Source organism: Coturnix japonica, chromosome 17, assembly GCF_001577835.2.
Source record: "Coturnix japonica isolate 7356 chromosome 17, Coturnix japonica 2.1, whole genome shotgun sequence".
In the NCBI taxonomy this organism is placed as follows: Eukaryota; Metazoa; Chordata; class Aves; order Galliformes; family Phasianidae; genus Coturnix; species Coturnix japonica.
The window spans coordinates 1,213,109-1,227,658 of NC_029532.1; the positions used below are offsets into that span (position 1 = coordinate 1,213,109).

At 47.0% G+C, this 14,550-nt stretch overlaps 1 protein-coding gene across 18 annotated transcripts in view; it reads left to right on the top strand.

Annotated features, from left to right (window-relative positions):
• The window catches only part of EHMT1 (euchromatic histone lysine methyltransferase 1), a 78,335-nt gene that overhangs the window by 43,644 nt on the left and 20,141 nt on the right, over nucleotides 1–14,550 (top strand). For 10 of the 18 annotated variants that reach the window (XM_015878758.2, XM_032448020.1, XM_015878765.2 and 7 more), the window contains 11 exons: nucleotides 971–1,107; nucleotides 1,965–2,153; nucleotides 2,808–2,888; nucleotides 3,592–3,687; nucleotides 4,912–5,032; nucleotides 6,676–6,807; nucleotides 8,633–8,778; nucleotides 11,444–11,587; nucleotides 13,063–13,289; nucleotides 13,734–13,898; nucleotides 14,067–14,149. In XM_015878758.2, coding sequence (XP_015734244.1) covers nucleotides 971–1,107; nucleotides 1,965–2,153; nucleotides 2,808–2,888; nucleotides 3,592–3,687; nucleotides 4,912–5,032; nucleotides 6,676–6,807; nucleotides 8,633–8,778; nucleotides 11,444–11,587; nucleotides 13,063–13,289; nucleotides 13,734–13,898; nucleotides 14,067–14,149 — 1,521 coding nt within the window. The remainder of the gene's footprint in view (nucleotides 1–970; nucleotides 1,108–1,964; nucleotides 2,154–2,807; nucleotides 2,889–3,591; nucleotides 3,688–4,911; nucleotides 5,033–6,675; nucleotides 6,808–8,632; nucleotides 8,779–11,443; nucleotides 11,588–13,062; nucleotides 13,290–13,733; nucleotides 13,899–14,066; nucleotides 14,150–14,550) is intronic. The other 8 variants (XM_015878772.2, XM_032448024.1, XM_032448025.1 and 5 more) reach the window with 5 other exon arrangements.

Sequence of the window (14,550 nt, forward strand, 5' to 3'; positions counted from 1 at the left end):
CCAAGTCCTTTTCCATAGGGCAGCTCTCAGTGAGTTCTCCTCCCAGTCCATACTAACGTCTGGGGTTGCCCCCTCCCAAGAGCAACACCTTGCAATGGAATCTGCTCTAGGATTTCCTTGCCTGGCAGCATCAGTAGAGCTGTTGCTGTAGATCTTGTTTTGACAGATGCTGCTTACTGTGAGCCGCAGTTGTGTAAATAAAATGATTTGGCTTGGCAGAAAGTTTTTGAGGGGACTTGGTAGATTTTTGATGAAACTTTGTCATGGTGAGACACGAAGAGATGCTTCCAAGGAGCAGCCTGTGCAGCTGGTAGTGCTGGAGCTGGCTGTTTCCTGCTGATGCTGTTGTTAAAATCCTGCACTCAGCACATCTCTGATGTGCGTGCACCAAAGGCAGCAGCAGGCGCTGAGGTGTGAGGACTGGTTTGATTAGAAGGCCAGGAGGGAACTCAACAAATTAAGACCCAATCAAAGCAGTGAAAGGAATCAAGCAAGCTTCAATAGCAGGTGTGAAATGAGGTTAAATGGCAAACAGCTCCTTATTTAAAGTACCTTTTCTCTGTTTGTTCTTTAGTTATTATATGATGGCTTTATTGTAAGTCAGTATTATTAACCTTGCGGTATCTATTTGAGCAGGCTGGATTCTATTCAGCCTCCTGCGGCATTAGCAATGCTGCCAAACACAGGCTAGTTTAAGGATTTGATGCTATGTATGGTGATACAGGAATCAGAGGAAACATGGAGGGGAAACTCAGAATTTGGGTGATTTTGTAGCATTGGCAAAGAGCTTTTTGTGTGTTTGCATGTATGTATGTGTCACCTTTGGGCTGAATTGTAAATAACTTAGTTGGAATGGGAAGCCTTTTTTCCCCAGTTCGTGTCCGTAAATAGTTTCCTGCCTCTAATTTCTATCCTTTCTTTTCACTCCTGAAACAACTTTGGCCTTATTATTGTTATTTTTTTTTTCCAGCTGCTGCAGTATCTCGAAAGAAAAAACGGAGAATGGGAACCTATAGCCTGGTTCCCAAGAAAAAGACCAAAGTGTTAAAACAGAGAACAATGATTGAGATGTTTAAGAGCATAACTCATTCCTCTGTGGGTGCCAAGGTGAGGGCTGTGCTGAGCCGGCCGGGCGCATTTGCTGTCACCATACATGCACCTTGTCCTGCCACACCAGCCCCATGGGTAGTGTAGGAACATCGTTGCTGTCAGCATCTTCTGTTCTGAGTCTACATCTTCTCTCTGGCAACAACATTCTGCCCACAGCAGCCTTTCTGCTTTGAAAATGGCTTTTTGAGAGTGGCTGTTCAGATAGCAGCTCTTGCAATGTTTTCCAGTGGATGTTCCCCTTCTGTCCTGTGAGTGCTGTGGGACTGGAGAGTTTTCAAGCATATCACAGTGTAGTAACGTTTTTGTTGTGGAGTCCTTAGGGTTACTGTCTAGTGTCGTTTAAGGCTGTAAGGGAAAACAACCAGTTACTTACAGACAAACCACAGGCTGGGTTTCCCTCCTGATCAGGTTCTGCTTTTGCTGCACTCTGGGCTCTAAACTTTTGGCCTTTGAATTCAAGTGGATTCAAAGCGCTAGGCATCAGTGGAATGGCGTAAAAATTCCCCAGTCTGATTTAACTTCCCTTTGTTTAGAAACCTCCTTAACACCTTTGGTGTTCTATGGGGAGATGCCCTTTCAGTTAGTCTGCATGTCTGGCCGAAAGCTGCTGTCCAGCAGCCCTCCCCTTAGTGCCTTGAGTCCGGAATGACTTCCTTGTCCCCTAGACTGGCAGGCTTAGGTGACACATGGCAGGCGCATGCACTGCCTGTGCTGGCGTTATTGGAGGGCTCTGGAGGGACATATGACTAGCTCTCCCTTGGCAGCTTTAACACAGGCGGTCTGGGATGGGTTCAGCTGCTCTGAGCTGTGAACTGATGTTGTCTTTGTGGCACGTGTGCTTGGACAACTTCCAGAGTGAAAAGGAGCTAGGTGATGTCAGCCCTCACGTGAATGGGGAGAGCATAGATGTAGACTCTGAAGAGGAAGACTCTGATGAGTTGGAAGATGAGGACGATCACGGAGCAGAACAGGCAGCTGCATATCCTGCAGACGATAACAGGACCTCTAAAGACAGCGCGTCTGACGCAGACAATGTCAGAAAGGTATTCCTATGCCCTGTGCAGGACTTAGAGTGGGATGGGACACTGCTGATCCCCGTCAGACAGGAGTGGAATCAGTTGAGGCAATTCCTAGGAGTTTTTTTAGCATGCAAGATGGCAGAAAGCTCAGTGGTGGAAGTGAGGCTTTTGGTGACCACTTCCTGCTTCCTTTTCCCCTCCCCCATGAGTGTCTCCTCACCTACCCTCCTGTTTCAGCCTTGCTACGTAACTCTCTGTGATCCAATGTATGTGCGGGACTTCCATCACAGTTAGGTATTCACTGCACCAGCAGGAGATGTCTTCCTAATCTTGTTAGAGGCTGGTAAAGACTTAAAACTGTTTTAGTTAACTTACCCCAAAACACAATGCATATTGTAGGTATGAGGTTGTTTCTTATTAACCACAGAAATTAACGTTTGGTTGGAAAACTTTCTTTGGGTGTTATCCTGTCCCATCCTTGTGGGTGAACCTTGAATCTTAACAGCCTTGGAGTGCTTGTCCTGGAGAGGAGATGGTGTTAATGCTCACGTGGCTGGGGCTGAGTGCAGCATGGCGACGGGATGCTCTGTGGGGTCAGGCAGGGTGCGGAGGGGTGTCGTGCTTGGAGGGACCTGACGGGACTGACTCTTTCTGTTCTGGGGCACGTGGTGGCTGCAGATTGATGATGGCGACTCTGAGGAGGAGCAAGAGTCTGTGGAGTCTGGAGAGGATGAGGAGGATGGAGATGAATCTGACTTGGTAAGCCTGGCTGCTAAATGCAGCTTTCAACCGTTGTCCTGCTGGTAATGATTTCCCCTTTGCTTTGCTGCCAGAAGGAGACAATCAGTGTAGTTTCAGGACTGTGACAAAACTCAGTGGCTGAAGCCACCCACACAGAGTATTGTTTTCCACAAGGTGCATAACACTGATACACTTAATTGCTTTCCAGTGCTAATTAATGGGCTATTTTTCTTGCTTTCAACAAAGTGTTGACTGCTTTTAATCATTTGAATGTTAGTAGAAATAGTTAAGGGTGTTTAAATTCATTGGGCACAGACTTGGCAAGTGGTGGGAGCTAGCAGGGTTTTCTTAACAACCTGAAGCTCAGCTTGCCTCCAGAGCGAGTCCGGTTGGAGTTGTTCACAAATCCATTGGGCCAACCCTGTGCCTAAATTCACCTTGTCTGACATCCCATCTCAGAGGCACAGGCAGCCCTTGTCAGGCATGTGTACAAACAGCATACAGAAAGACATCCACTCTTCCCAAGAATGTGTCTGGTAGTGCTAAGATTTTCACCAGCTGTTTGGTGGCTTTGACTTGGTATTTTTCAGATGGCTGGTGAAGGGATCTTGAAAATTACTTTTTAAAATCTTATTATATTTTTTTTGGAATTGCTGTTCATTGATTGTCTGTGTCTCCCCACCCTCCCCTTTACTTTAAAAATGTTGCTCCCTTTTCACAGCATCTCAACTTGAGGAGCCAGCATTTAAAGCACCCCAATTCTTCAGTCACCTTGAGAAAATTATTGACTTCATTGTCTCGATGTTTTGAGCTGAAGGTAGAAACAACTATACCAAACGAATTGTTGAAGTTCTGTAGAATCTTGTTCCTTGTTCTCTGACACTACAAGAGCCAGAGAGGACGAGGCAGGAGGAACTGTATAGGCTGTGCCTTTCACTGGGCAGCTGAGGCACTTCTGTAGTGCTAGATCAAACCAAGCGTTGAGCTTGCAGTCAAGTCCAAACAGCCCAGTCATATCTAGACATCCTAGACTGTGATTTTTGCTGTGTGAATCAGCCTGCAGCCCAGATGGGGACTGGCTCAGATGCAAACCTCTCACCCACCAGCAGTGTGATGCAACTGGTGGAAGCCACGTGGCAAGGCACAGCCTTACACTTGGACACAGTGATTGTTGGGGCAGTGTAGACACCACTGCAGAGCTGCCTGGGGAGCCAGGGCTCGGCACCACCTTAGTCCTGCTGCACACTGTGTGTAGCATCAGTTTTAAGGTAGGCCACAAAGGTGGGCCCTGATGCAGCCTCTGCTGAAGGCAACAGGAGCTTTTTTTGTAGGCTTCGGTGAGAGATGGAGTGAGTTTCAGTTTGAACATGAGTTTTATGGTAGGAGCTTTGAACGCTGGGTTGGAGTGCCCGGTTCCCCATTTTAATGTTGACTTTGGGAAGTCACCTGTATTTTCTGCATATTAAACAGAAAGGAAACCCAAACTCTGTTTAGATTCATACATGCCTGAAGATTGCTGTGTGATTAGGTTGTGCTGGTGTGACGCCTTGCTCAGGGAGGGAGCTGGTCTCTGCTGTGCAGTTAAATTCCCCAGGGTCCGTCTCAGCCCCGTTAAGCTGGCTCTTCAGGTACAAGAGACATTTTTCTTTAGCACGACTGTGGAGCAATCTGAGTATTTTAGTTTGAAAAAAAGAAATAAAAGCCACTTTAGAGGGGAGAAGCTAAAAGTGTGCATGCATAACTCACCCTGCTGCGCAGAGATGCTCAGCTACTCCTGAGATGAGTGTGGTGTTAGAGCCTACATGGAAGAGAAGGTGAAGTGAGCACTGTTGAGATGACAGGAAATACGCCCACACGTGTGCTGGTGTTTCCTTTCCTACACTGTAAAGGCATCTTTGCACCAATTGATTTCAAACCTCAGTCCTTAAGGCCTTTTTACACTTCTCAAGCTGTGTGAAGGCTCTTTCATATGAGTGCAAAGGACTGCTGTGATGCTGATACCAACATGCCTTACATGCACATGGCCTCTCTGGTTGTTCAGAGCTCAGAGTCCAGCATCAAGAAGAAGCTGCTGAAGAGGAAAGGAAAGACGGACAGCCCATGGCTGAAACCCACCCGCAAGAGGAGACGGAGGAATAAAAAGAAACAAGCCAGTGTGCTAGGTAACTAATTGAGTTTTGTTTTTTAACTGCACAGAAAGTGATCTGCCAGGTAGGGGTAAAGACCTCCGGCCCATAATGCAGTGGTTGTTTGCAGAGCTCTTTCTTCCTTTTCAAGGGAAGGTTTGCCTTTATGGTAAGATTTACCTTTATGGTTAACCAGGGTCTGAACTTGCATCTCACCTGCAAGCTCGTGTCTGTACTTTTAACAGCAGTCTAAACATGAAGCAACTTTATCCTGGGCATGCTGAAGCAATGATTTTTGTTCATGAGCTCTCTTTGTTTTAGAACATCTGAAGATGACTTCATGGGCTGTGATGTAAACTATGAACTTAGGGAGACTGGCTAGATGGAGAAGGGAAAGGAATAACCATCCCAGAGTGATGCCTGATTGCTTTTGTGTGGGTGTTGAGTCCTGCTGAATGCTATGTGCTGGCTGTTCTTGTTATTCCAAAGCGCTGCAGCCCATCTCTGGGCCCGAGTTCAGGTGGCCGTTCTAGTTTGAGTGAAGTTACACAACACTCAAAGGTTACAGTGCACTTTGTCCTCAGAAAGCTGTGGGATGAGGATGGAGGAGGTGCAGGCTGGATCTGATTCCTCATCTTCAGGAAAAGTAACAGGATGGGTTTTAAAAAAAAAAAAAAGAGTTGGTAGTCTCTGAAGTTGTGCCTTCTCTTTATTAAGGCTTCGCACATCCATTGCCATCAAAGAGTTCATTCTGTTTGCTAATTCTTTACAAACAGGCCGTTTTTTATCAGCAGTTGTTGCTGCCTCTTTTCTAAATGGCCACGTTGCAGCCCCTGGGCTGCCCTCAGCGTCTGTCACTCATCTCATTTGCTCCTGTTCCTCCCAAGGCAAACTCCTCCTAAAAGGAAATGGGGGCCATTGATCCCTTTCAGAGCAAATAGCTAATTCTTCATTTGAGATGCAGGCTGTTTTTCTGCCCCTTAAATAAAGGTGGCAGCCAGTCTTTCAGGCTAACACAAGTCTCTTGGCCAAGCCTGAGTGGGAGAAGCAAACCAGGATTGAGAGTCGAAGCCAAGGGAATGTGAAGAGATGACAATTCCCACGAAGGCTCCAAGGGATCCCCCATGCAATCCCTTCCCAGCAGCAGCTTTGTTCGCTGAGACCCAGAACTTGGCTTTTATGTTTTCCCCTCCCATTCAGCTGAATGTCACCTGGCTCATCCTCTCCAGAACGTGCTTTAGCAACCGGCTCACTCTGCCTGGCCGGGGTGTATCTGGAGCCCTTTGCAGCAGGTTGGAGATGGGGGAATGTGTCGAGCCCTGGTTTCATCCCTTCCTTATGCCATTTGAGCTTCTGCCGCTGATGCAGTACAGCAGCAGGCAGATGTGCCGTTCAGATGCAGAACTTATTTGTCTCATCCCCCCCTTTTGATTTTTTGTTACCTACCTATGTGGAAGTGGAAAATGTGTCGGATCAGACAGGGTGGAAATAAGAGATGGGAGATCAATTGTGCCATATCTGCCCAGATGTTACATTTCCATAATGCTGTGTGCATCTGTACTCATAGGCTCTCTGAGGAGCCCGCATGCAGCCATCTTGGTTAAATATGGCCTTTACACATGCACGCACATTCCTTTTTTTTCCCCCAGCTATGTAAATATACGTGTGCTTGAATCTAGGTGCTGAAGCCTATAAATCATCGTTGGGAGGCAGAGAGGGCTCTGCCCAGGATAACAGCATGGAGTACATGGAGGTGTCTCTGGATTCCTTGGATCTGCGGGTGAAGGGAATCCTCTCCTCGCAGGCGGAAGGTGAGTGCTGGCTCGGCGCGGCCATGACCCACGTTGGCTTTGTTCGCTCAGCCCAAGCAGCGAGCGGGGCCCCGCGTGCCCCCTGGTGGCTGCCAGCGCCCCGATTCCAGGCCTGGCCCAGCTGAAAGGCCTCCTGCCAGCAGCTGGGGGCCAGAGGTGTGAGGGGGGGAGGCTGAGTTGTTTAGGAACACTACTAACATGGGATGCATCCATCCTTGTGTCCCACTCCCCTGTATTTGGATGATGCATGTGTAGCCTCCCAGTGAATCATCGCCCTGCACATGCAGCTGGTGCCCTTATCTCAGGAACATGGCAGGGATATCTGAGTGGCTGCTGTTCCCAGTGCTGATCCTTAGCTCCAGTGTGGATCTGTCCAGCTGCCCCCCGTTGCTCTTTTGCCTTCAGAAGTTGTGTGGCTCTTTGATAGAGAAACATCAAAGAGGGGGTGGGAGCATTTACCATCAAGGGAGGGTCAGGATGGATGAGGGGTGTTTTCATCAGAGCCTCTGGATGTCAAGAAAGATTATGAAAGCGGCAGCTTAGAAGGTGAGGAATGAGCTTTGTGATTTGTGGTCCTAGATAAAGCTCTTACACGTTTAATATCTGGGTAGGATTTTACATGAAAACTGCAAGGGCTTTCCTTCTGCTTGTGTGTCTTGAAACATCTCATCCCTTTTCAGGGCTTAGTCTTGCAACTTAGCCAAAGGAAACCCCTTACAAGATGAAAAGAGCTTCTACTCAGCTGATAGGGTCGCAGCCATAGGCAGGAAAGGGGGAGAGTGCTTTTGTCAGGGCAGCTACAGAGGAATCTCTAAAGAATGAAGTTAGTCTTTGAAATTTTGCAGCAAAACAGCTATTCTTCCAAAAGCTTCAAAAACAGCAGCACACTTCCTTCTCACTGTGACTTAAACCCATAACAGGCTTGTTCAGGAAAAGCTTGGGACGCTGCAGGGTGAACTGCAGGTAATGTTTGAGGGTTTAAAACCTTGCAAGAGATGTTACAACTGTGTAGGACTAAGGTAGGTGTGTGGGACAAAAAGTAATCCCTGTGTCATCGGGTCAGTGTCTTGTGGTCACACATAACCTAGTAAATGAGTTGAATCCAGAGGGAGAACCTTCACAATGTTCCCCCATTCCTGGCCATGTGTTCACTTAAAAGTCATTGTCCACCTTTAAAAAGGTTTGGAAGTGTTAAATATCTGAGAGAAAGAGATGAGGAGAAGGCAAGAAGATCCGAACATCTTGCTGCTTTCTTTTCTCTGGTTTGTTTTCTTTCAAAAACAAGTAAAAAATAAATAAAAATTACATCTATATTTTGGTTCTGTGAGACCAAATAGTCCCAGGAATTTTGTTTTCCCGTTTGCATTGTAAGCTTCTGCCAATAGTAGTTTATGCTTTCCTGATCTTCTCTATTTAACACTCCCCATACTACTCAAATTTCCAACTCTAGTTTGTTTCCTACCGATTTCCTGGTGCAGAGCACAGTGCTGTGGGACAGGTGAGAAAGAGACAGACTGATAAAAATCTGTACCTTGTAGCTTTTCCGTGTTGGGGTTTTCTCAGGATCAACTGTTCTTAACAGAGTGTTCTTGAATCCAGAGCTGTCATCTGTGGTGTCACTGGACTCAGAAAAGCACAGTATGCTTTTGCAGATTCCATCTGCTGTAAGAAGTGGGTCTTTTTTTGCAGGGTTTAGATGATGCCTTTAAAGCATTTCAGGATGTGGAACTGGAAGATGCCATGAGACATGAATGGTGCTGATGGACTGCATCCTTCCTCCTGGAGGGTAACATGAGAGTTGATTTACTGATCTTCTGTACTTTAGGTCTTTCCAATGGCCCTGAAGCAATGGAAGTAGATGGTCTCCAGGAAGTTCCCCTCTGTAGCTGTCGAATGGAAACCCCCAAAAGCAGAGAGATCACCACGCTAGCCAACAACCAGTGCATGGCCACCGAGAGTGTGGATAATGAGGTAGGAACCTGTCTTTCAGCTTCTCGCAGACTTTTTTTTCCTGAGGACAAAGACATAGTCAAGAGATAAAGCCATGCCAGGGGCATGCATCAGGTCACGCAGACGCTCTGCAGCATGCTAGATTGGGAGCCCAGTGGTGTGGGCACGGTGGGGCAAACACCTCCCTGCAGCACTCTGCATGTTTCGCACACTCTGGTTAAAGCCACTCCAAAGTGAGTAGGTACAATTTGCGGGGCTAGCTGGAGAAGCACTGGGTGGATCTCCTGCTTGTCCTGGCTTGTGTAGCTGGATCAGCTGGATGTAACAAGCACACTTCAGGCCAAGTGGGCTAAAATACATTAGCATGCATCAAAGTGAGAGAATCCAATCGGGGGAAGCTTGGAGCTGGTTCCCTTGACTACAAAGGAGCTGATGCAAACCTTTCCGTAGCCAGCTCTTGAGTTTCTGGAACTTGGCATGCCTTCTGCCAGCTCAGTCTCCTTTGGCCCTCCACTTTCCTCCTCCCCCCCAAGAGACTTGTGTTACTAAGCTTCCTATGTCCTGGCAGTCCTGCGCAGCCTCTGTGGCTGGCTGGAAACGTTGCACTTGATGCCTCTAAATTGATCACAGCTGGGCTAGTTGGGCTCTGCTGGTTCTGAGAAGGTGGAATTAAGAGGCAAAAGTGACTCCCTCTCAGAGTTTGGAAAGGAAGATGGCGTGACAGAAGCAAACTCGGGAGATGCTCCTTACTCTGGAAGAAACTGGCGTTTCTTTGATGCATCAGCTGAGCTGCAGCCATGCTGCAGTGCTCTGATATTTACTGATAGAAGGACAAGGAGTCAGAGCACTCCTGGTTCTTCTGGAGTATCACAGTAGAAGGGTGGATGGAGGGAGGAAGGGGTAATCACATTGACAGCCCTGCTCTGCTTCTGTTAGTACATGCTGGTACCTATAGAGAAAGGAATTTCACTATCGTGACAGAGTTGGTAGGTGAAGGAGGGGATGCCCTGGAGACTCGCAGGAGAGAGGGTTCTCCAGGGTTTCTAAATAAACAGAAAGAATACAGAGGAGTTCCTGTGGTTATCTGGCAGTTCTTCCCCCAGATAAATCAGATAAAGGAATAGTGAAGGCCGTGCATTCTGTTAGATTCTTTTTGGTAATGGGATAAGTGACTCATAGATGTGGTAAGGATATTACATGTATGAATAGTGGGTTCAGTAGACAGTCATGTCCTTGGATAATGTTATAAATAGTCAGGAGCACCACTACACTCTCTAATGGCTGGAAAATAGCAATTGATCATTTTGTACTATTTTAGACTTTTCTAACAAATAATATGTTGTGACAGGATGATGCAGGGACTTCCTTATGCAGACAGTGCAGCTTCTCCTGCTTTAATCAGATTTCCTCCACTCATAAATAAAAATCAATGGACTGGTCCTCTCCTGCAGCCCCTGGGGTCTGTGTGTGAGCAGTGATCACTTCAGGTAAGGTGTCACAACCGCAGGTAGGCTTTGCAGCTGGAGTTTGGGTAAGCTGGGTCAGAGATGCTAAGGGAGAAGAGCTCAGGTTAAAAACAGTTCTTTGTTGTTTGTTTTTTTTTCCCTGTAGGTGTGTTGATTGTAGGAGAAATGGAGTTTAAAATAAATCAGGGAGTTTAGTTTTACTGAGAAAAAGCAGTGAATCAGACCTCAGCTACAGAGCAGGAGGGGCAGCCTGCTAGTGAGGAGCAGACACTGTGTTCCTTACGGACTGCTGTGGTGATGGAGGCAGAGTGCAGTACACCACGCTCAGATTCTGGTAGGGGTGTTTCCTCCTATGAACTTTTCATGTTTATGTTTCTGTGCTGGAATTGTCCTTTGCCAAGCACTGGGAGAAAGCAAGGTTTTCATCTGAAGGGATTTAGAGAACTCAAACAATGTTGTACCACGCTGACAGGTGGCAAACAGGATGTGGAAGGTTTATAGGTGTACACAGGGGTGGCAGGAGGAAGCCCCAGTCCTTGAGGCACAGCAGAGTGAGTGACACTGCTGGGAAAAGCCCTGCTGATGGAGCCTGCTGTCACTGGCAGAGCAAGGTGCCAGAAGACAGCTCTTAGGCCCGAAATGATACACTGGTGAAATGTTGCAGAAAGCATGCTCAAAATCTGACTGGAGCTGAGCTCTCATGAACGACTGGCTCTTCGTCCCTGTGGTCTGGGCAGGGGCCAGTGCTGGAACCAGTACAGACGATAACATAGCTGGCAATGAAGAGCAATTATTTTTCCCTTTATCTTCCTGTGACTTGTACTTTTGAACAGTAACAAGATTTAGCGCGTATGTTCTTGTTCTCTTGGTCACTGACACCCGCTCTTCCTGGCAAAAGCAGAGAGTGTATTGTGAGTCAGGCCCCTGGGACTGCCCCCTCTGTGGCTGCTTGGCTGTTGCGTATTTCCAGTTATGATTTTTCTTGCAAGGAACAAATGAGTCCGGTCCACATGCATGTTAGTTAGTAAATGATGCATTTCTTCCTGTGAGAGCAGCTTTCACAGCTTCCTGCTGCCCTGCTAATGCTATCTGGCACACATCTGAATTACTGTGAAAAAGCCAGGGCTCATCAAAGCAGTGTGCAAAATCTTCCTCCGCACAAGCACAGAGAGTGTTTTGGTCTCCAGTAATTTCATTTCCTTTAATTTCTCCTGTTCCAGCTGGGCCGATGCACAAACAGTGTGGTTAAGTATGAACTGATGCGCCCGTCTAACAAAGTCCAGCTTTTGGTGCTGTGTGAGGACCATAGAGGGAGGATGGTGAAACACCAGTGTTGCCCTGGCTGTGGATACTTTTGCACTGCAGTAAGTCCGTGCTCTCAATCTAGGGAAGGGGGTACTTGTTGCAGTAGCTGGAAGAGGTGAAGGTGGAGATTTACCCAAAGGGGTTTACTGACTTCCTGGCATAAGCTCCACCTCATTCCACAGCACATCAGATGGCATTTTCAACAGTAATGTGTTTGAAAGTAGCTACAATGCTCACCTGTAACTTCCTGGAGACCCCGAGGGGTGTCACCGAAGGGGTGGAATTCATACCTTTGGAATTTTTTTGGAACATTGTTTGTTTTTTTTTTTTCTTCCTCTGTGCAGTCAATCACATCACAAATGGTGTTAGCCTTAGTCTGCATACAGGACAGGGGTTCTGTCCCCCGTGCCGCACAGTGAGGTGGGGGAACCAGAGTGATGGCACTGGAACAAGGCAATGTTTGAGATCTCCTCCTCCTTCTCTACCACTGAGGTTTTAATAGCATTGGCCCAGTGCTTTGAGCCATCGTTGTCCTTGTTTCCTTGCTGGTGAAACACTCATTGAGAGCCTCCCGGGGTGATAGGGTGGGTTAATTGTCTGATGTTAGCGTTCTTAAAGATGACTCGATGAAAGGTATTAGAGTAGTCTCAACATTATTATAACTGTAATAAATGGTACCATCCCGAGTTTTCATGCTGAGTCAAAGATCATTTGAAAGATATAATCCTCAGAACGCTTGAAGACATTTTGCAATGCTGAAATAGTTAATAAGATGTCTTGGGAGGACTGTGAATCCAGGAGAAGAGTGGGTTTAAACTAACTTTTCCTTAATGCTGTTACATCTCTGAGTGACCTCATAGTTCATAAAGGTGAATCTGGCAGTGTTTGTGTTATCAGTCACTAGTAACACAGAGCACCGTAGGGCTTTAGGTAGCACTGATATCACAGAACAGTGAGTTCTGGGGTGCAGTTCAACTTGGAGGACTTTGCTGGAAAGAGAAGATAATTTGTAGAAAGGTGGCTCACATCTGTCAGCAGATGGGGTTAAAGAGCATACAGGGCTGGTCCAAACAGAGGAGTTGCATGCTTTGGGTAACACTGGGGTTGACAGCTGATGTAATTGTATCATTGTTGTTCCTTGAATGGTTTGTGTGCAGATGTGTTTGGTAGTTTTAGTGCTGACTGGTTTGAAGTTTTCTTTTCCAGTATTGGGAGCGTCCTTACAGTACACTGGCACTTCTAGGAACGTAAGCAAGAACCTCAAGTGTTAGAGCTGGAAAATGGGACTCTGTGGTTCTGTTTCCCACGTGCAATTAAAAAACTTGCTTTGCAGTTCCTAACCAAGTGAGTTTTTTCCCATTACCTTGGTTTTGTTCTCTTCTAAAGAAGTGGCAGTGCTTGCTTACTGTACTGGAAGCGCGAGGGACAAGAGAGGTCGTGAATGATGTGTTTAAGAGCTCTGCGGATGAAGCATGTGGAAGGGGTAAGGCTCGTAGTGACCAAGGTGTGAATATCTTCTCTGTAATTTTTTTAGGGCACTTTCATGGAGTGTCAGCCTGAGAGCAGCATCTCCCACCGTTTCCACAAGAACTGTGCCTCCCAGGTCAACGACACGAGCTACTGCCCACACTGCGGGGAAGACGCCTCCAAGGCAAAGGAGGTGACAATAGCAAAAGCAGACACGACTTCCACGGTGTCACTGGCCTATGAGCAGCAGAAACCAGCAGCAGTGGAGGGAAGGGCTGACACCACGACAGGGAGGTGAGCTTGGGAGCTCGTGGCAGCCTCAACGCTTGTGCCTCAGCCCTTCATGTGGAGTACTTAGCCTGAGGTGTTTAGCTGCCCCCAGCAGTGTGTACAGATGCAGAGAGTCAAAACTTAGAGGAAAACATAAGTGAAGACATCCCTGTGATGAAGAGTGCTTCAGCTTCCTGTGTGATCTGATCTTGTTCTCAAGGCTCTTATGACTTGTAGTGAGCAGGGCAGTGCCCTCAGCCCCATGATGTTCTGTTGCTTGTTGCAAAGAGTACATCGAAATGTAGTCATAGGTCAATGCAACTCTTTACCAAAAATGGCTGTAAAATATCTTGCTTTGTGTTACTCTGTCTGTCAATTTAAAATCAATTTCCTTTCCTTCTTTGGCATAAGATACACACAGCGTTGTATATTTTTAATGGCTGTGCTTTGGCTCTCTCTCATTTTCAGTGTCACTGGAACGCGGTTGTCTGAGGAAGATAAGCCAGAAAGTTCGGCTGCGGAGGGATTTGACTTAGCTGGATCTTCAGTTTTTCCAAAGCCTACTACTAGCCTGACCCAGGGACCAGTTAAAGAAACTCTGGAAAGTGCCCTGATTGCCCTGGACTCTGAAAAGTAAGGAATAAGCCATCTTCTGAACAGTTGATGTTCTTTGGTTTTGCTGGCACTCTGGAGCTGTACCATAGGAACAAACTTTCTCATGCCTATGGTGTGGGTTGGGCTAAAATATTGGGGAATATTCTTCAGCGTGTATTAATTCTGCCTCTTTCCCCATTGCTGCAGACCCAAGAAGTTACGGTTCCATCCAAAACAGTTGTACTTCTCTGCCAGGCAAGGAGAGCTGCAAAAAGTCCTGCTTATGTTGGGTAGGTGGCTCCTTCCCAGGACGCGGTGTGTCTGGCAGTACTCCCAGCTCCTGCCAGGCAGCTGCCAGAGCCCAGTTCCCAGCATGGCAGCACGTCATATTCCCCACTGCCCCTTGTGAATGGTGTTGGGAGGAGAAAGCCACTTTTGCAAGCAATGTGTCATCAGAAATGGCTCCATCTTTCTGTGAAATATGGGCTTGCTCCCAGCTTGCTTCTGCGTTTGGACGCAGTTTTATCCAGAGAAGCTTTCTCTACCCCCAAATGACCTATGTTTGATTTTTCCAATCCAGTAGAACTTTGCCTCCCCGTGCTGTGGGATGGTTGGTTATTTGCATCCAGTGCAGAGGTAGAAAGATGGGAGTGTGATTAAATTAAGACCAGTCAGCAAGAAAGTGGAGAAG